The sequence below is a fragment of the Schistocerca serialis genome, chromosome 3 (genome assembly GCF_023864345.2).
Source record: "Schistocerca serialis cubense isolate TAMUIC-IGC-003099 chromosome 3, iqSchSeri2.2, whole genome shotgun sequence".
NCBI classification, from domain to species: domain Eukaryota; kingdom Metazoa; phylum Arthropoda; class Insecta; order Orthoptera; family Acrididae; genus Schistocerca; species Schistocerca serialis.
Window position 1 is genome coordinate 237,335,495 of NC_064640.1, and position 20,413 is coordinate 237,355,907.

The following is a 20,413-nucleotide window of genomic DNA, read 5'->3' on the forward strand; positions in this document are numbered from 1 at the left end:
AAGTACATCAAATTTTGCTTCGAGCGTCTGCAAAATTGTGGACCGCCTCAATCATAATGAGTTTTCTGGTATCAGAGTCAGTCTTGGTTACAGGCCTACTGGTTCACCTCTGAGGGTTTAATGACACTAAAACCAGTGGCTTCCTCAATCTGTACCACTTTGCATATTACCTTTTTATAGCTACTTTACTGCCATTGACAGATTTAAGACTAATAATAAATAATAGTGGAAACGATTAAAGTGGTAATGGCGACATTCATCATAAACATCATATAGTTAGGTGTTCACAAAATGCTGGTAATGTTCATCATTGCAACATACGTAACTGTGGGTCAATTATTAAAAATTATACTAATCGCACTGAATCATCGTTTTCTTTATCCTATTTTTCACTACTTTATTTGTTTTAACTCATCCTGAGAATAGAGTAGCAAGCACATTTTGGTGTCTTAGTTGTGAGAGGCTAAATTTATGTTATGTTATTTGGAATTGATACAATTTTTTTCGCTGCGGTTCAAAATCTTTATATGTAACCAAGCTCATTGAAAGTGTATTTAGTAATGAGTTCTGGAAGGACTCAAATCTGCCGATGAAAATCGGCGGCGATCTCTCATACGAGCCCCAGGGATCCTTGCAGCGATCGTATGAGGGGAGGCTCTGTTGTGTTTACCGCTATTATTATATTAGCTTGTCCCAATTTCCTGGTCCGTGTGGAGCGGCTGGGTTTGTTTCCGTGTGCCACCAACGTTTTCCCTTGCTTGTTTCGCTTTTAGTTCGACTCGGGAGGGCTGAGAGTCGCCGCTAGAAGCGGCTACGCCGCTGAGGAGGTCTTATTGAATATAAGTGTGTTTATAGAGCGATATCTGCGGCAATTTCGAGGCAATTCCCACGCCTTGTCGATTTTCCATCTGTTATTTCTGATGATTTGTTACGTTGTAGTAATACAGGGTTATTCGTAAGTACCTCCGAGGTTATAGTAGACGACTGCACGAAAATTACAATACTTAAATAAAACAGAGACATGCAGTATGTGATTCAAAGTGTCCGGACACTTATTAGTGGACATTAAAGGGGGGGGGGGGTTCATCCTTCGCCTTTATGAAGGCTTCAACTTTGTTGGGGTCATTTTCAATGAGGTATCTGAATGTCTGTGGAGGAATATCAGTCCATTCTTCCTCAAGAGCTGTAATCAGAGAAGAAAGTAATGCCGGACGCTGGGGTCTGTAGCGAAGTTAACTTCCTAACACATCGTAAACGTTTCCCATTTGGTGTAGGTCGTAATATGGGCAGGCCAGTCCATTGCTAGAACGTTATTGTTCACAAACCGTTGCTGCTTTGTGATATGGTGCGTTGTCGTTCTGATAGAAACATTTATCGTCTCAGAGCTGTTACTCTACTGTACATAGTACACAATGCTACAAAATACGTTCATATTCTTCCGCATTTAGTGATTCCTTATGTGCAGTTAGAGGAACACGCCGTAACTGCGAGAAACATCCCATACCGTAGCACCACCTCCTCCGTACTTAACAACTGGCACTACGCATAATGGCAGTACCTCTCTTCAGGAATTCGCCAAACCGAAACCCTTCCATCGGACTACTACAGAGTATAGGGTGGTTCATCACTCTAAATCACTCGTTTGCAGTATCCACTGTGTCGCTGTTTACACCCCCTCAAGCATCGCTTGGCGCTCATAACAGAAATGTGTGGCTTGTGAGCAGCCGCTCCACCATTTTTCCCCAAATATTTTCAACTCACTCCGAGCAATCATTGTGCTAGCTGGACTTTGGAACTCACGAGTGACCCCACGACTGTCCCTGTCAGTCAGTATATGAGGTTTGGCTGTGGTTGTTGCCTTCGGGTTTCCACTTCACAATCGCATCCTCAGCAATCAAACTGGGCGGCCCTACTAGGGTGGAAGTGTGTCTGTGATGGATTTGTTACGAGCATGAGTCCAATGACTAGTCTCTATTCGAAGTCGCAGTGTTCTCTTGACTGATCTGAGCCGTGTCACGGCTCAGCTCATTTGATTTACCCGCGAGATTATTCACTTGTTTTCGCCGCAGCGATAGGGGGCGTGATCGCTGAGCGCTGTTGGCGCTGGTGCGCGAAGCAACAGTTTTGGAGGACGGCTCGGTCGGGAGATGGCGAGAGGACCAGTCAGTCAGTCTCGGCGAGTCTGGTCAGTCGGTTAGTCGCTCAGTCTGGGAGTCGGTGCAGTGAGGCGACAGTCAGAAGGCAGACACTCGCATGTTAGTCGGTCGGCTCTAAGTCTCAGTCGCTGTTGGGTTGTGCACTGAGTCGGGTTCGTCGTTACTCCGCGGTTGGACGAGTTGGCAGTCAGCAGCAGGCGGGTCCGCACGGTGCAAGTACCCGTCGGGGCCGTGGTCGACGCAGACGGAGGGCCGTTGGTCGATCGGTCGGCTGGTCGTCGGATGGCGACAGGACGACGGAAGCGGCTGGGAGTCAACTGGTGCCTGTCGTTTAAGGACGGCGATGAGATGGCTGTTTGCGAGCGTGTGGGGAGGACGGAATGCTCGCTTTCCTAGCGTGGTTTTCAATGACCAGCTGTTGTTTGTTGGGCCTAGCAAAAATGGCTCTGAGCACTGTGCGAATTAATAACGTCTGAGGTCATCAGTCGCCTAGAACTCAGAACTAATTAAACATAACTAACCTAAGGACATCACACACATCTATGCCCGAGGTAGGATTCGAACCTGCGACCGTAGCGGTCGCTCGGTTCGAGACTGTAGCGCCTAGAACAGCACGGCCACTCCGGCCGGCTGGGCCTAGCACTCGAGTGTGACAGGAAACTGCATTGGTGTGGTTCTCGTCACCTGGCTAAGGCCGAAATTTTCATATACTGTTATTATATTTAATGATCATTACCTTATTATATGGTTGGTTCTTGTAGCCAACATTTTGTGATTTGAATTACCGTAGAGAATATCATCATGTGCCAGGTGCCTACTGTGAATAATTCTTAATTTGTTTCATAGTGTATGGCACGGTATCCACTATCATCGATCATTTTATGAAAGTTCTGTCCAAATTATTATTACATTAGACCTTGTTAAAATTGTTGCGTTTAAATTGCAAATTTCTTAATTCTACTAATATTGCTTGGGATAAACACATCTATTTCTTGATATTGCCATATTTGTGTATTATATAATATACTCTTTACTAACAGTACCTTTATGTAATGTTTCAGAGTGGGGCTGCATGTTCTCCTAGAGAATGTTTTTAAAAAAAATATTTTACTAAAATTTCCTTTAAACTGTTAATTGTATTAACTTGGATGTATAACCAATTATTGTTAAACAATAAATTTGTGTCAACAAGGCTTGGACCAAACAAATGTGCCTACACCTTCCCCATCCTGGCTCTGCTACCGTCAGTACATCACACGATCCATTCTGCTGTTACCGCTTCTCTGCTGATAACACTGACTGTCCGCTCCTTCTGCCGGGGGGGGGGGGGGGGGGGGTTACGGTGAGTGTATGCGCTGTAGGATATTACCATGTGGTGTTGCCTACTCGTAACGGCGTGAAGGTAAATGGCACTACGTTTATTTTATTATGTCATCTTCGGAGCTATCTACTGACAACACAACCTCCCGCCCGCTTTCGTACTAGCATGTCCACCTCCCGTGACATCTAGTGGTCTGTTCCGCATTACGTAGAGCTTTGCGAATACTTTTTACCCGATAGAGCACCAGTAGATAGAGCATCTTTCCAACTTTTCAATTACATTACAGGTGCTGGATAAGGGTACGGTTTGGGACGCTGCTAACGTCAGAGCGTTCGTGAAATTCTTTAAAATCTCTGACACTAATTGTCCGAGAAGGCGCAACAGCAGCACACTTTGGAAATATGTTCTTTGTGTTGCCTATCTGGCGGCGTGACCTAATTTGATGCGACACTACCAAGCAAATGATTTGTCTACACGTTTAGACACGCCTGCTGCTTCTGGGAGCACGTCACATCACGTATTACGAAACTAAACTTGTAAAGATGCTCTATCAACAGATATGTGGCATTTTCTCAATGTCTTGTAGTTTTCGCATAGTCTTCTTCTGAAACACTGGAAGTACTTATAAATAACCTTGCTTTATGTAGCACAGATATTCTTGAACTCTAATTAGCGCCGTGCATACTATCTAGCAGTTGCATTTTTGCCCTCATTAGCCGCGCGGGATTAGCCGAGCGGTCTAAAGGCACTGCAGTCATGGACTGTGCGACTGGTCCCGGCGTAGGTTCGAGTCCTCCCTCGGGCATGGGTGTGTGTGTTTATCATTAGGATACTTTAGGTTAAGTAGTGTGTAAGCTTAGGGACTGATAACCTTAGCAGTTAAGTCCCATAAGATTTGACACACACATTTGTCCTCATTCCACACAATTCTATAATATATACTTCCTCGTTTCTGAGTTGTTAATTGTCCTTAACTGTGCCGAAAAGCAACGTGTCTTGATGACTGGTCGTGAGAAAGACTTGATTCTAGTTTTTTTAGTAAACTGCAGAGAATACTCCTGGATGCAGTTACTTAGTATCTGGTAGGCTACATGTACTTGTCATCGCAGATTCGGGTGCAAAGTGAGTTTTTTCTGCCAGTCACCATACCTGGTTGCAGAAAAAGTTAAGGCATTACTGCCACATACTGTTGCGGAACATTTGATTTATCCTTGCCATCATTTCGTGGTTGATTTTATTTAAAGTATACTGGACATATGTGATAGGAAGAAAGCTTTGCGTTTTTCTCACTAGGAAGATGTTCTCCCTGTGTAGTCTGTGGGTCCTCTTTGGCGGCAGGAGTTGGTCAGTGAATTTCGTTAGTATGGGCAAGTTCCCGTGGGAGATGGACAGTTTTCACAGAAATAAGGCTTTGGCCTGTTTCGTGCTTTTGTCGGCAGAGCCGGCGCCCCTCCTAACACCATGCCGTCACTACCACCCCCAGAGGATAAGCGAGCACGACATTTTCGCCTGTTCTGTTCAGACATCAAAGGATGAGACGCCGAAACACTGTTCGGCCAGCATGCGAAGGCCCGTTGCTTTGGCTCCAAAATTTGGTGCACTCATTCGAATTAAGTCGCCCCACCACAGTGCTTGGCTCAAAGAAGCCTATCAAAAGCTGGGACACTGCTCCATTCCAGTACCAACCTCTTATTTGTTAAGGTGTATTCTGTACACCAAGAGTGAGAAGTCTTGGCAATATTCCCCCATTTTTTCATGAAATACGACGATATTATCGTCCATCATACTGGCAACAGCGTTGAGTCACTACCTCCATATAGAGTTTTTTTGATAGTAGAGAGTAGTGGAGGGAGGTACATATTTCGTGGTCATTCGATCACAGCCTGTCATGAGGGTCACCTATCTCCGAGCACCTGTTTTGTGGTGATGACTACATAGTTTACTGATTTTAGGGAAACGTAAGTGTATCAATTACGACAATGCGATCCATGTTCAGAGCAGCTCGCTACTTGCCTACTTTACCACGCAACTTGTGTTGCTTAATTTGGTTATAATTTTTATCGCCGTGTTGGGTTATGATATTTTGATTCCGCAAGCTGCCCAGATGACCAGATCTTGTTGCGCGTTCTCCATACAGTCTTCTACACTTTTTGGTACATCTTCAGATTTGTAGAATAATTTTGTAATTTGACTTGAGGTTTTCAGAACTCCTTTCTCTGTAAATATTTTGGTCAGTCATTACAGGAAAAAAATATCATTTAATCTCAGTCTTGACTTCGATTTGAAGATCCTTTAATTTTCCTACAACTTTTCCATAGTTAGGGGACTCACTAATTATCAATATAAGCTAGTGCACGTCTAAGCTTGTTGCTTTCACAGTGATAGTATTATCATTACACCCAGTGGCCAAACTCAATGATCAGTTACATTAAGAATTTAGAGAAAGGAACGAACATTGCACTCTCTCGTCATATGTGATCAAAGGTTGTTTTTATAAAAAGCACAGCACTCTCGCTCCTCGACTCTGATCCCGAACTGGGACCTATTTTTCAAAGATATGCTACATTAAAATGGCAAGGTGAGCAACCAAGACAGGTCACCTCAAATCCCAAGAGCAGGAATTGCCCAGAACGAATACATCCACTCTAAGAAAAAAAGAAAAGAAAAGAAAAACGACGCACCACGAAGGAATTATCCGAATGGGACGGAAATGGGTGGATGTGATGTACATGTACGGACAAACAAATGATTACAGTTTCAGAAAAATTTGATGATTTATTGAAGAGAAAGTACTTCAGAAATTGAGCAAGTCAGAACACGATGGTCCATCTCTGGGCCTTATGCAAGTAGTTATTCAGCTTGACATTAATTGATAGCGTTGTTGGATGTCCTCCTGAGAGATCTCGTGCCAGATTGTGACCGACTGGCGTGTTGTACCATCATATTACCGAGCTGGTTCGAGGGCACTGCTCATAATGCTCCAAACTTTCTGAATTGGGGAGAGATTCGTCGACCCTTGTGGCCGAGACAGGGTTTGCAAAACACAAAGACAAGCAGTAGAAACTCTCGCCGTGTGTAGGCAGGAATTATCTTGCTGAAATGTAAGCACAGGATGGTTTGCCATGGTGAGCAACAAAAAGGCTTGTAGAATATCGTCGACGTACTGCTGTGCTGTAAGAGTGCCACGGATACCAACCAAAGGGTTCTAGGCACGAAAAGAAAAGACACCCCAGACCATCGCTCCTGCTTATCGCACCGTATGACGGGCGAAAATGTGGTTTGGTAAACCACCGCTTTCTCGGGCGTATCCAGACCCGTCTTCGCTGGTCATAAGGGCTCAATTCGAAGCGGGAGTCATCACTGTAGACAACGCTAATCCAGTCAATGAGATTCCATTCCGATGACGTGTCTAGAGATGCCCCGGACAGCAGTGGGATACGAACGTGACTGTTGCCCACCATCCGGCCTGACAACCAGGAATAATTCTTTTTCCATATCAGGAATCCGCGGAACTCTTGCGGCAAAGTTGTACGTCGGCGATATTCTACGCCCCGTTTTATTATCCTTCATGGCACTCCATCCTGGGCTTACATTTCAGCAAGATAACGCCCGCCCGCACACGGCGAGAGTTTTTACTACTTGTCTTGTTACTCGCGGAACCCTGCCTTGACCAGCAAGCTCACCGGATCTCTCCCTAACTGAGAATGTTTGAAGCATTATGGGTAGGGCTCTACAGCCAGTCAGATTTGTTTGTATGTACATGTACACTCGTGTGCTGAAAAAAAAAGAATACGTTGAAAGACTAGAGATAGGACGTCCATATTCACAACACATGAACATTAGTATGTTCTGCAGAAATGATTAGCATTTCTGTCACCTCTGTTCGGCATGTGTCCTGTTGTCTTGTAGGCAAGGGGTCCACAGTGGGCCCTGATAACTTGTTCCATGCATGATGGTATCGACGCGTATAAGGCGCGAATGGCGTCCTGTGGTATAACCATCAATGCTGCATTCACCTGGTTCTAAAATTCATCTGTAGTGGTTGGCACTGGGTCACAGTGCTGCATCTCCCACACATTTTCGATTGGCAACAAGCGTGGCGATCTGCTGGCCCAGGGCAAAAGGCTGACATGTTGTGACACCAAGAAGACACGTCCTCGTGCAGCAACATGTGGTCGTGCATTGTCTTGCTGAAAATGGCTTCTGTTGTGTCATGCGAAAACGTATGGCTACGCGACGCAGGAAGCCATCCACGTAAGTCACACTGGTCACAGTGCTCTGGACACGCACCAACTGTGATTTGTGGTTGTACCCAATAACATCCCACACCATTAGACGTTGAGTTGGCGCTGCATGTCTTGGGCGAATGCAGTCAAGTGATGCAGCTCACCGGTCGGGGTGGCCGAGCGGCTCTAGGCGCTACAGTCTGGAACCGCACGGCCGCTACAAAAAATGGTTCAAATGGCTCTGAGCACTATGGGACTTAACATCTGAGGTCATCAGTCCCCTAGAACTTAGAACTACTTAAACCTGAATACCTAAGGACATCACACACATCCATGCTAGAGGCAGGAGTCGAACCTGGGACCGTAGTGGTCGCGCGGTTCCAGAGTGAAGCGCCTAGAATCGCTCGGCCACACCGACCGGCAAAGGTAGGCGGAGAAGTGAACGACGCGCAAGTAACCCATGCCGTAATAAACGGCTAAGGACTGTCACCCCTGATAGTGCACTATATGTTACACTGTTCTACTGTTACGCCATAGGATGCAGATCTGTCCTGGAGTGCCACTCGTATGAGGTATCAATCTTCTCGGGGGATGGTCTGGGTGGTCCGACCTGACCCATCTCGTCGTGCTCTACGGCCTTCTGTGTACCATTCTGCACACATCCGTTAAACTGCCGAAACACTTCGCCCTACACGAGCAGCAATTTCGCAGATGGATGCATCACATTCTTTGATGCCAATAATGTGCCCTCTTCCAGACTCACTGATTTTACGATGTGGTTCGCGCATACGTCTGTGAGGCATCCTGCACGTCTGCTCGAGTCACACTGATCCATTACCTTCGGTTCACAGCGACAACGATAGCCGCAGGCATATTTTACCTGTATGTGGTGTTGCGCCACGATATGTCCTTTAACCCGCCCGCCAACATGGTTCAAATACTAATAATTTCTGCAGAACGTACTGATGTACATGTTCTGTGAATATCAATGTCGTGTCTCTAATAGTTCAAGGTGTTCAAGTGTACATCACATCTACCGATTTTCGTCCCATTCTGACAATTCCTTCGTGGTGCGTCGTTCTTTTTTTGTGCTTGAGAGTACATCGAGGTACAGTTTTCACTACGTTAATTTCTGACGTCGTTAGTAATTTTTAACGTTCAAAGCCGCCTGATTATGACGCCGACTTTAGTCTTAGAGAAAGTATATACTTTTTCATGTGGCGTAAGGAGAAGAGGTTCCACAGAACTCTGCCCTAGTGTATCAAATGTATACAAACACATAAGTCTGGTACGGTTAGTGTACTGCTTAGTCAGGCTCTGGGACTGGTCCTAAAAGATTTTTCACTCTGCAGCGGAGTCTGAACTGCTTTGAAATTTCCTGGTAGATAAATACTGTTTGCTGTATCAGGACTCGAGACCGAACCCTTGCCTCTCATGGATAGTGCTCTAACCGAGTGAGCTATGTTTTTTTCCCTTTCTCCGTTTCGTTCTAACTACCAGCATTTTTGTTATTTTTCGTCAGTGGTTACGTGTGAATATCGCATGACACATATCAGACATCATCGATGCACACTTAATTCAGATTCTTCAGCGTGGCCAGTCCACCTGGCCGAAAACGTTGAGCCACCGTGCCGACTGCTATCCAGGCACCTCTCACGGCCCGTCATGGCGGCTTTATCTCCACCGTGCCCGTTAGCTCATCAGTAAAAACATTGCCCATCTAATGCGAAATTCCGAGTACGAGTGTCCAACTGGCACACGGCTTACGTCTGCCAGGAATTTTTCAGTTCGGCTCACAACCTGCTGGGGAGTGAAAGATTCATTCTGGATTACCTTTTTCCCCCATTTCCCAATTGTGTCAGGACTCACCGAGTATGGGGTTACCGCGCGGCGCGTTGAGCGCGCCCATGGTGAGCACGTGCGAGTGGTCGGCTGTGACGACGACCAGCGTGTCGCGCAGGTCCACCAGCGGGAGGATGGCGGACAGCGCCGCGTCCAGCGCCAGCGTCTCGTCCAGCGCGCGGTACGCGTTGTTGTAGTGATGCGCGTGGTCGATGCGCCCGCCTGCACACAGCAGAATGACACTGATGTGATGAGACAGGTAATGATGTTGCTGGATGGGGAAATAAGCATTTAAATAAAAATAAATCATTAATATAACACCTTTTTAAATCAAACCAAAAATTATAAAAAAATGTATCCTATCCCGTACAGATTCCTAACCCCATACAGGCAAACCTAGAAATTTGTGCTTGTGAATTTTTAATACACTACTGGCCATTAAAATTGCTCCACCAAGAAGAAATGCAGATGATAAACGGGTATTCATTGGACAAATATATTATACTAGAACTGACATGTGATTACATTTTCACGCAATTTGGGTGCTTAGATCCTGAGAAATCAGTACCCAGAACAACCACCTCTGGTCGTAATAACGGCCTTGATACGCCTTGGCATTGAGTCAAACAGGGCTTGGATGGCGCGTACAGGTACAGCTGCCCATGCAGCTTCAACACCATACCACAGTTCATCAAGAGCAGTGACTGGCGTATTGTCACGAGCCAGTTGCTCGGCCACCCTTGACCAGACGTTTTCAATTGGTGAGAGATCTGGAGAATGTGCCGGCCAGGGCAGCAGTCGAACATTTTCTGTATCCAGAAGAGCCCGTACAGGACCTGCAACATGCGGTCGTGCATTATTGTGCTGAAATATAGGGTTTCACAGGGATCGAATGAAGGGTAGAGCCACGGGTCGTAACACATCTGAATTGTAACGTCCACTGTTAAAAGTGCTGTCAATGCTAACAAGAGGTGACCGAGACGTGTAACCAATGGCACCCCATACCATCACGCCGGGTGATACGCCAGTATGTCGATGACGAATACACGCTTCCAATGTGCGTTCACCGCGATGTCGCCAAACACGGATGCGACCATCATGATGTTGTAAACGGAACTTGGATCCATCCGAAAAAATGACGTTTTGCCATTCGTGCACCCAGGTTCTTAGTTGAGTACACCATCGCAGGCGCTCCTGTCTGTGATGCAGCGTCCAGGGTAACCGCAACCATGGTCTCCGAGCTGATAGTCCATGCTGCTGCAAACATCGTCGATCTGTTCGTGCAGATGGTTGTTGTCTTGCAAACGTCCCCACCTGTTGACTCAGGGATCGAGACGTGGCTGCACGACCGTTACAGCCATGCGGATAAGATGCCTGTCATCTCGACTGCCAGTGATACGAGGCCGTTGGGCTCCGGCACGGCGTTCCGTATTACCTTGCTGAACCCACCGATTCCATATTCTGCTAACAGTCATTGAATCTCAACGAACGCGATCAGAAATGTCGCGATAAGATGAACCGCAATCGCGATAGGCTACAACCCGACCTTTATTAAAGTCGGAAACGTGATGATACGCATTTCTCCTCCTTACACATGGCATCCCAACAACGTTTCACCAGGCAACGCCGGTCAACTGCTGTTTGTGTATGAAAATCAGTTGGAAACTTTCCTCATGTCAGCACGTTGTAGGTGTCGCCACCGACACCAAACTTGTGTGAATGCTCTGAAAAGCTAATCATTTGCATATCACAGCATCTTCTTCCTGTCGGTTTAATTTCGCGTCTGCATCACGTCATCTTCCTGGTGTAGCAATTTTAATGACCAGTGGTGTAATTTATCCTATCACGTACAGATTCCTAACCCCATACCGGTAAACCTAAAAATTTGTATTTGTGAATTTTTAATAGCTATGAAAATACTTTTAAGTTTGTAACGAAAAACGTGAGGTACATGAAAAATGATAATAGTTAGGAGGTGAACTATTCGTAAATCAGTTATGTAATGCATGTAACCCACAAAGTATTGCCATACCTGTTAAAGATTCAGAGCTATCTGTACATGGTTAGGAATCTTATGGAGATGGAAGAAATTATTTTATGCTTTTTAGTCTGACTTAAAAAAGTGTTATATTAAAAATTTTAATTAAATAATTGCTTCTGCGTTTTACTCATGTGTGTATGAAATTACAAAAATTTGTTGTCTAATTTTACACATACAAAAGTAAAAAGCAGAAAATAATTTTTTAATTAAAATTAAATTTTTAAAATAACACTTTTTAAGTCAAACTAAGAAGTGTAAAATAATTTCTCCTTGCCCCTTACAGACTCCTGACCCTCTAGAGATAGCACGCACTAAAGAGCAACACAAGAGCATAAATTAGTATGTGGATTCTGACCAGTAACGAGACAACTGACCATCACAGGTTGTATTCAGGATGACTACCGGCAGCTGAAATACACGCGTCCAGTCTGGTATTGATCAACTGCTGCACAGCGGAGATGTCCGAGCAAGTGGCAGTAATACGTTGTTGCATATCATCGGGTGTAGTTGGTATGTTGTCGTAGACGGCGTCTTTCAGCTTTCCCCAGAGTAAAAAGTCTACAAGCGACAAATACGGGGAACGGGCCCGCCAAGGTACAGGTCCTCAGCATCCAGTCCTACGATTTGGAAACAATTCGTGAGAACATACTATGGTACTTCGTGCACTATAGACTGGACAGCCATCATGCTGCTAGCACAGGTTCATCCCAGTCTGCAGAGGAACGCCTTCTAATATCTGTGGAAAATGGTCTGTCAGGAGGCTGCGATATTTGTGCGCGTTCAGTGTTCCGTCTATGAAAAACGGGCCCGCTAGCTACATGGCCACTGACGCTCCACCTGACGAAGCCAGCGGGGGCTGGCAACACACCAACAGCAGCAAGAACATTAATTTCTCCCTCTTCTGTCGTCAGTTGTTTCCTTCTGTTGTGTTGTCTAGGTGGTACACTACCTATTTCACGTAACTGGTTGAAGAGGTTGATAAATAATTGGCGAGATGGTTGACGTCTATTGGCATATCTTGCCGCATGCACTATACAAGAACAATTTACAGTCTACCTACACTCTCCATACACCATGAGCATGTCGGCTTTTTCTGCATTGGTAACTGCCATGGTTCACACACGACCAGCTGCCTGGACTGTCACACAGTAACTGACTAGCATATCACAGTGCGCTCAAGCAACACACAAGCACACTGCAAGCGAACGTAACAACATAGTAAGCACAAAGGAAGTGCAGAATTGGCTACGAGTGGGCATTGATTTAAATCAATGGGGAAAGTTGAAAATTTTTACCGGGCTGGAATTCGAGACTGGGTCTCCGGCTTACTACGCATATGCTCTGACCGCTAAGCCATCCGGGTACAGTGGTCATCGCAACTGCACAGACTATACTAGCACACCTCCTGACAGACTCAAATTCTAAACTGATCCACACAATACTTACGTAGTGTCCCTTGCCCATTATCCTCATCACGTGCGGCATTTCGCCGATATGCCGAAGAGTTTAAGTGTAGTCTGCATCCTAACTGAGGCGATAAATTGGACTTTTTTTTTCCTTTATTGTATTTCAATTCCCCACTGGGGCGGGCTGGCAGCAGCATATGCGCTGCTCTTCAGCCGAAAGACATAGAACAAACAATAGAAGACATTTAAAAATATACAAAGGAGAATACATGGTGAACGTAGATATAAAAAAGGAGGAACATCATGGAAGGCAATAGACAAAAAAAAGGGCGACTGCAAAATGGAGATAAAAACCATAAAAAAGTAGTGCACACAAAAAACCACACACTGGGACAATTAAAAGAACACAAGGCACAGTGCGACCAGAGCATAAAAGTATCGACAGATGGTGTAGCACATAACAAACACTGACAGTGACACTAAGTACAAGGGCAGCACACAATTAAAATCACACCTCTTGACGCACAGGAGAAACTAAACGCAACACTCACAATGATCAAAATGGGGGATCTGCCAGGCGCAATGAGATGAAGGAGACTGGAAGAAAGGAGGGAGGAGAAGAGAAGGGGGGAGATGGATGGGGGGCACGCTGAAGAGGGCCAGGTAGGGAGGGATGCGGGAAGGAAACAGGCAAGGATGGGGTGCCGGGTCTCAGGGGGGGAGGGGGAGGGGGAGGAGGAAAATATGCTCTGGGAGGAGGAGGGGAGAGGAAAAAGGGGGCCCTGGGGGGGGAGGGGGGGGAACAGGGCCAGGTTATAGTTGGAAGGAAGAGTAGATGTCACGGCGAAGTTCATCATCCGGGAGGGGGAGGCGCTGGAAATTGCCCTGATGAAGGAGATGGAGGGTGTGGAGGTGGAGAGAGGGAGGGATACAGCGATAGAGGTGCGGCAACGGGCGGCAGGTGGAGAGGAAGGAGGAAACCAGAGGGTGGGGGGGATCAAGCCTGCGGACAATGTAAAGGATGCGGAGATGTTGGAAGAACAGGAGGAGGTGGGGGTAGGGGATGAGTTCATACAGGAGCCATGTGGGGGAAGGAAGGCGGATATGAAAGGCAATGCAGAGTGCATGGCGTTCGAGGATTTGGAGAGCCTTGTAAAAGTGGGTGGGTGCGGAGATCCAGGCAATGCTGGCATAACAGAGGACAGGAGGTATGAGGGATTTGTAGGTGTAGAGGATGGTAGAAGGATGTAATCCCCATGTCCGGCCAAACAGGAGTTTCAGAAAGCGGAGACGGGAATGGGCTTTCCGCTGGATGGTCTGGCGATGAGGGGTCCAGGTGAGGCCAAGGTATCTCAGGGTGGGGGTAAGCTGGATGGGACAACCAAAAGGGGTGAGGTAGAAATCATGGAGATGAAAGGAATGGGTGGTGTGGCCTATGATGATTGCCTGGGTTTTGGAGGGGTTGAGACGGAGGAACCACTGGTTACACCAAGTGGTGAACTGGTTAAAGTGGGTTTGGACGGTAAGTTGGGACCGTTGAAGGGTAGGATAGAGAGCCAGGAAGGCAGTGTCATCAGCATACTGGAGAAGGTGGACAGGTGGGGGTGGCTTGGGCATATCAGCCGTATACACGAGATAAAGGAGAGAGGAGAGGAGGACAGAGCCCTGGGGGACGCCAGCAGTGGGATAAAAGATACGGGAGTTGGTGTTGTGGAGGGTGACATAGAAAGGACGGTGCGAGAGGAAGGAAGCGACCAGACGGACAAAATTGATAGGCAGGCCGTTGGTTTGGAGTTTAAAGAAGGATGCCATACAAGGTCATAGGCATTTTGGAGGTCAAGGGAAACAAAAAAGGCAGAGCGACGGGAGTTGAGCTGGAGGGACAGAAGGTGAATGAGGTTAAGGAGTTGGTCTTCAGCGGAGAAGGAGTGTTGGAAGCCACACTGGGTAAAGGAGAGGAGGTGGTGTTGAGTAAGGTGCTGATGGATATGGTGGGAGAGGATGGATTCGAAGACCTTACTGAAGACGGAGGTGAGGCAGATGGGACGATAGGAAGAGGCGGCAAAAGGGGTTTGTTGGGTTTGAGGAATAAGAGGATGTGGGAGGTCTTCCACAGGTCAGGGTAGAAGCCTGTGGAGAGGATGACGTTATAGAGATGGGCGAGGACAGTCAGGAAGGAATAGGGGCTTTCTCGAAGGTGGCGGTAGGTGACACAGTCGTGACCAGGGGGCGTGTAGCGTTTGTACCAGAGGATAAGTTTAATGTCTTGTGCTATGATGGGTGTGTTTAATAAATTGGACGTCCTCACCTTAATTATATATAAAACAACATCGTACCTAATAACTACGCATGTTGAATGGTACAAATAAATGTTGATGTGGAAACTTTTCAAAATACGATCTTCCCATCTCCGCAACATTAGCGATGCAAGTTCTAGGTGATTCACCCCATGAAGATTAATAAAACCGACAAACAGCAGGGACAGATTCCTTAATGGACATGGGGAAAAAATGTCCTATGAACATGTGTCTGGAAATGCATCGTTGTCACGGGAGATGGCGCTGACGAATGACAGTTCCTCTGACCACGTGCCGTGTGTGTATTACATGCTGTGTAATTCATGGAGCGTACTGTAAGCAGCATAATTGTCCAGTATTCTTATCAGGAATAAGCCAAGAAGGTGTTTGTGTACGGCCAAGTAGATGGGAACGGTCTGGAGACAGCAAGGCTATACCAAAACAAGTAACCTCACAGACTCTAACCACATCACATTATATTTGAAGCCCTTTTTGGGCACTTGAGTGACCATAGGTCCTTTCGGACAGACGAACGTGCAGGAAAGAGGCGAACTGTGCGTACACCAAATTTGGAAGACCGGACTCTACATGATATTGAGACGAATCCTTATACAAGCTCCAGGCAATGTCCCGCCAACATGGTGTAAGCCAGAGTGCGATTAAGTGCATGAAAACCGCTGCTATTCCTTTCACATGCAATCTCATGGAGGCCGCTTTGAATATCTGTTGTGACGTGGATGCGATGCAGCTCTGTACTGTGTTCTGGGACGATTTGTTGATGTCGCACGCGCACCTCAATTTCGGGGCACATGTCCATAGGACCTTTCTTCCTCCATTTCTAGTGTCAGGAATCTGTCCCTACAGTTTGTCGGTTTTATTAATATTCACCCATATATATAAGACGCATTGTACTAACAAATTTTGTAGGTGAAAACTTAATATTAGTAAAGGGGACATCTGTCTGGATTACAAATGGCCACCGCCTAACCACTCCTCCAGAGTAGGCGGCATCAGCTTTGTATTTACATGTGGGAACCCCCCCCCCCCCACTCCCCCGAATTTTTATTACATATTCGGATTCTATACCAGAAATTCGTACAGTTTATTAAAACCATTGCTTCTCATTCGTGGTAGATGGTGTTAATCAAGTGTGCCTGTTTTCGCAATTAAGACCAGACAGATTTGATTCTATATTTCATTTTTGATGTAAATGTAAAATGTAAACCTCTGTGTTCTAACGGTTGATACTGATTTCAAACGTTACTTGAGTGTTGCAAATGGGATCGTACAGTACAAATAATGTGGCTAGAGACTGAAATTTTTAACAAATAAGCTACTTATATGGTAACGTATTTTCCTGTTCCTGTGGTGTTCACTGTGGTGAGTTCTGAAACCATAGGAATGCTTGATCTCGGTGCCCATCTTAGAACTCCGCCAACAGGGTGACTGATTTCCCTGTGTGTTTCCGCCCAACGCGGCTACCAACGAAATACAAAGCACAACCATTGTAATAAGGTAAAACGCCCATGAAGTGATAGTGACGGGCGCACCTGCCATGGATACTCACCGAAATCAAGCACCCCAATTGTGAGAGGCAAGGGGACTCACCAAAATCAAACATCTCGATGGGAAACTATTACAGCCACATCGTTGTTCCTGGATCACATTAAACGTAGTTTCTAACCACTGAAACGGCTTGCCATATTGAACTGTACAGTCGAATTTGCAACACTAAAGTAAATTTCGGACATAAATATCAACCTTAGAATTCAAAGGTTTACATTTAGGCTGAAGAGCCCCCTTAAGCAAATAGAATTGCCGCAAAACGACGTGCCATGGACTTGACTAATGTCTGAAGTAGTGCTGTATGGAGCTGACACCATGAATCCTGCAGGGCTGTCCATAAATCCGTAAGAGGACGAGGGGGTGGGGATCTCTTATGAACAGCACGTTGCAAGGCATCCCAGATATATTCAATAATGTTCATGTCTGGGGAGTTTGGTGGCCAGCGGAAACTCAGAAGACTGTTCCTGGAGCCGCTCTGTAGCAGCTCTGGACATGTGGGGTGCCGCATTGTCCTGCTGGAGTTCCCAGGTCAACGGGAATGCACAATGGACACGAATGGCGGTAGGTGATCAGACAGAATGCTTATGTACGTGTCACCTGTCAGCGTCGTATCTAGACGTATCAGGGGTCCCACATCACTTTAACTACACATGCACCACACCATTACAGAGTCTCCACCAGCTTGAACAGCCCCCTCCTGACACGCAGGATCCATGGATTCATGAGGGAAATGTAGAATCAGATACGTGTGTTCTTAATTGCAAAAACTCGCACACAGGATATTTATAGATTACAGCACCATCTGCCGCGACCATAAGACAATGGTCTGAGTAAATCGTACGTATTTTCTGGCGTAGAATCCGAATATGCAATAAAATGTGGGGGTTCCCATTTGAAAATACGAAGCTGACCTCCATCGCGCAGGAAGGGTGGTCTGGAGCTGGCCAGTCGTAGCACAGACAGATGTCCCCTTTACTGATATTAAGTTTTCACCTCGAACATTTTCTTAGAACGATCCGTCGTTTTCGAAATATTTAGTTGTCCCAAGTTGAAAATAACATGCTTTTTACCGTCAACTTCTCCCGTTTACGCATTTGTTACATGTGTTGGACACATCTCCTTCTCCCCCTCTTTCTTTAAATCTCTTTGTCCCACTCTATCTGTTCAGTCGTGCCCTCTGTTCAATACCGCCTGAAATCAATTCCGATAATCCCCACACAACGTACGATTCATACAGGTCAACCGAGATTTTTCACTCGCACCTCCCACCCGTACCGAACGGACAGACAAGAGAATCAGTATTGCATTCCCATTCATTTCTGAGCTATGTTTAAAATTTCAAGTGTGTCCCGCATCGGGAAGTTAGTTTAAAATCAATTGAAAACTTTGCACCGAACAGACAGACAGACAAGAAAGTGAGCTAGTGAAAATGCGTTAAAAAAGTAAAGTCATATGTCATTATTATCTGGGCGGGATGAGCCACCTGATTGGAAATGTTTTCCTGTCCTTCACGGAGAGTTGCACCGTTCCTTTGCGAAACGTGAGAGGTGAGCATTTAAGTTTATCCAATAAGTGTAGGTGACAGTAATGGGTGTGAGTAGTGTGGTGTCATGTTTGTGTTGGATGACAGAAAGTAGGGGCAGCCGGCACATAGTCTACTCCCCTTTATTTGCACCGAGGGAGCCGACGAGCTAAACGTCCCCAGCCGACAGACGGATCACCGTCGACAGTGTCATACGCTCTCACTTTATCAGGAAATTTAAATCGATATTTTAGTTTTGGGTTGCGTTAAACACGCAAAGTTAAACAACGTCCTACATTGTGAGATTGACTACGTGGAACCCGATGACGTGAGGCTTTTGAGCGGCATTCCGCGTCGTTAGTATACAGCGGATGCGTGGACGATCACGCGAATGTGCACGCAGCAACACGTTTCAGGTCTCTCATTGGTTGCTTTCAAGATTCACTTGCATGGAGATGAAGCAAATTCCCTGTGCAACTTGATGACACAGTCGGTAAGGAACAAAGTGGGGTATCAGAGGCGCACGGATTCAGACTTAAACGATGCACTGCTGCATAACTAGGGGTAATTCTCATTTAAATGTCAAGATTGTGTCTACACTGCGTTTTAATCATGAATCTGTTCATTCCGTGTGAAATTATTTCGATACGCCAGGTTGCTATCATGATTTCCGTTTGTACCAAACATTGTGCAATATTTGTGCCTAATAGAGATATGGTAGTATCCGATAACAATTGTGCACGTAACCACTGACAGTATGGTTTCAAATATTGGGTTAAATCATTACAGCAACTCTTCTGTCATCAAAGGTCAGTGAACACACAAGAGGCCCTACGGCCATGAGTTACTTCTGCTCTAAGGGACGAACATCTTTACAAGATAAGTGGAAAAAGAACTGCGATGTGTATCGACCCATCCACGTGCAACGTCCATGTGAATTGTCAGATAACATCCTAGAGCACTTTCACGTCTTCGATAGCAGTGTCGAGCAGGTAGTACTTCAGATGTTCAGTAAGAATCGCATTATTTTCTCGGGCAGTTGAAAAAATGAGGAATTTACTGTGGGGCATCGTAGAATATTTCCGCTTGAGCCTCTATAGTTTCATGAAGTTCCGATTGGTGGTTGGACTATACGTAGCCTTCAAAATGGCGTCTGTAACGGAGTTGTGTCATTGATTTTTTTGTTGTTGCGGGAAACGAGAGCATCATTGTTGCAGAATAGCCACGGAGACCTGGCAGTGAACAAAAGCACGATGAGTCGTTGGGCGAGGCGTCTCTCATCACTACAACAAGGTCGCACAAACGTGCACGACCTCCCACGTGCCGCCCGGCCGCAGACCGCTGTGACTCCTGCAATGTTGGAATGTGTGGACACTCTCACTCGAGGTGATCTACGAATCACAATAAAACCTCTCGCTGCAGAACTGGATATCTCTGTTGGTAATGTTGACACACTCGTCCGCTAGTTGGGATTATCCATAGGTGTCTGCCCGCTGGGCAGATGTCCATAAACAACAGCGAAAGACCATCTGTGCGGAACTATTTGGGCACTACGAAGCTGACTGTGACAATTTCTTGTCGAATATCGTCACAGCCTACGAAAATGGGTTCATCACTTCGAACCGGTAAGAAAACAGCAATCCATGGAGTGGCGCCACACCGCCTCTCCTCCGATGAAAAAATTCAAAGCAACACCCACATCTGTTGAAGCCATGACGACGGTCGTCTGGCAATCTGAAGATGTTAATCGGTTTATGACCTTCCTCATCCCTCATGATACAACGATCAACTCTGAAGTGTATTGTGCTACCCACAAGAAACTGAAGAAACGACTGCAGCGTGTTCGTCGCACGAAAATGCAAATCAACTTCTCCATGACAGCACAAGGCCTTACAAAAGTTTGCGCAGGGAGCTCACTAAACTTTATTGGACTGTTCTTCCTCATCCACCCTACAGCCTGGATCTCGTACCCTCCAACGTCCAACTGTTTTGCCCAATGAAGGATGCACTCTGCGGGAAGCAGTACGTAGATAATG

At 46.1% G+C, this 20,413-nt stretch overlaps 1 protein-coding gene across 1 annotated transcript in view; it reads right to left on the reverse strand.

Annotated features, from left to right (window-relative positions):
• LOC126470772 (alkaline phosphatase-like) overlaps positions 1–20,413 on the reverse strand; it is a 691,314-nt gene that overhangs the window by 87,576 nt on the left and 583,325 nt on the right. The window contains exon 6 of the mRNA XM_050098778.1: positions 9,573–9,767. Within this exon, the coding sequence (XP_049954735.1) occupies positions 9,573–9,767 (195 nt within the window). The remainder of the gene's footprint in view (positions 1–9,572; positions 9,768–20,413) is intronic.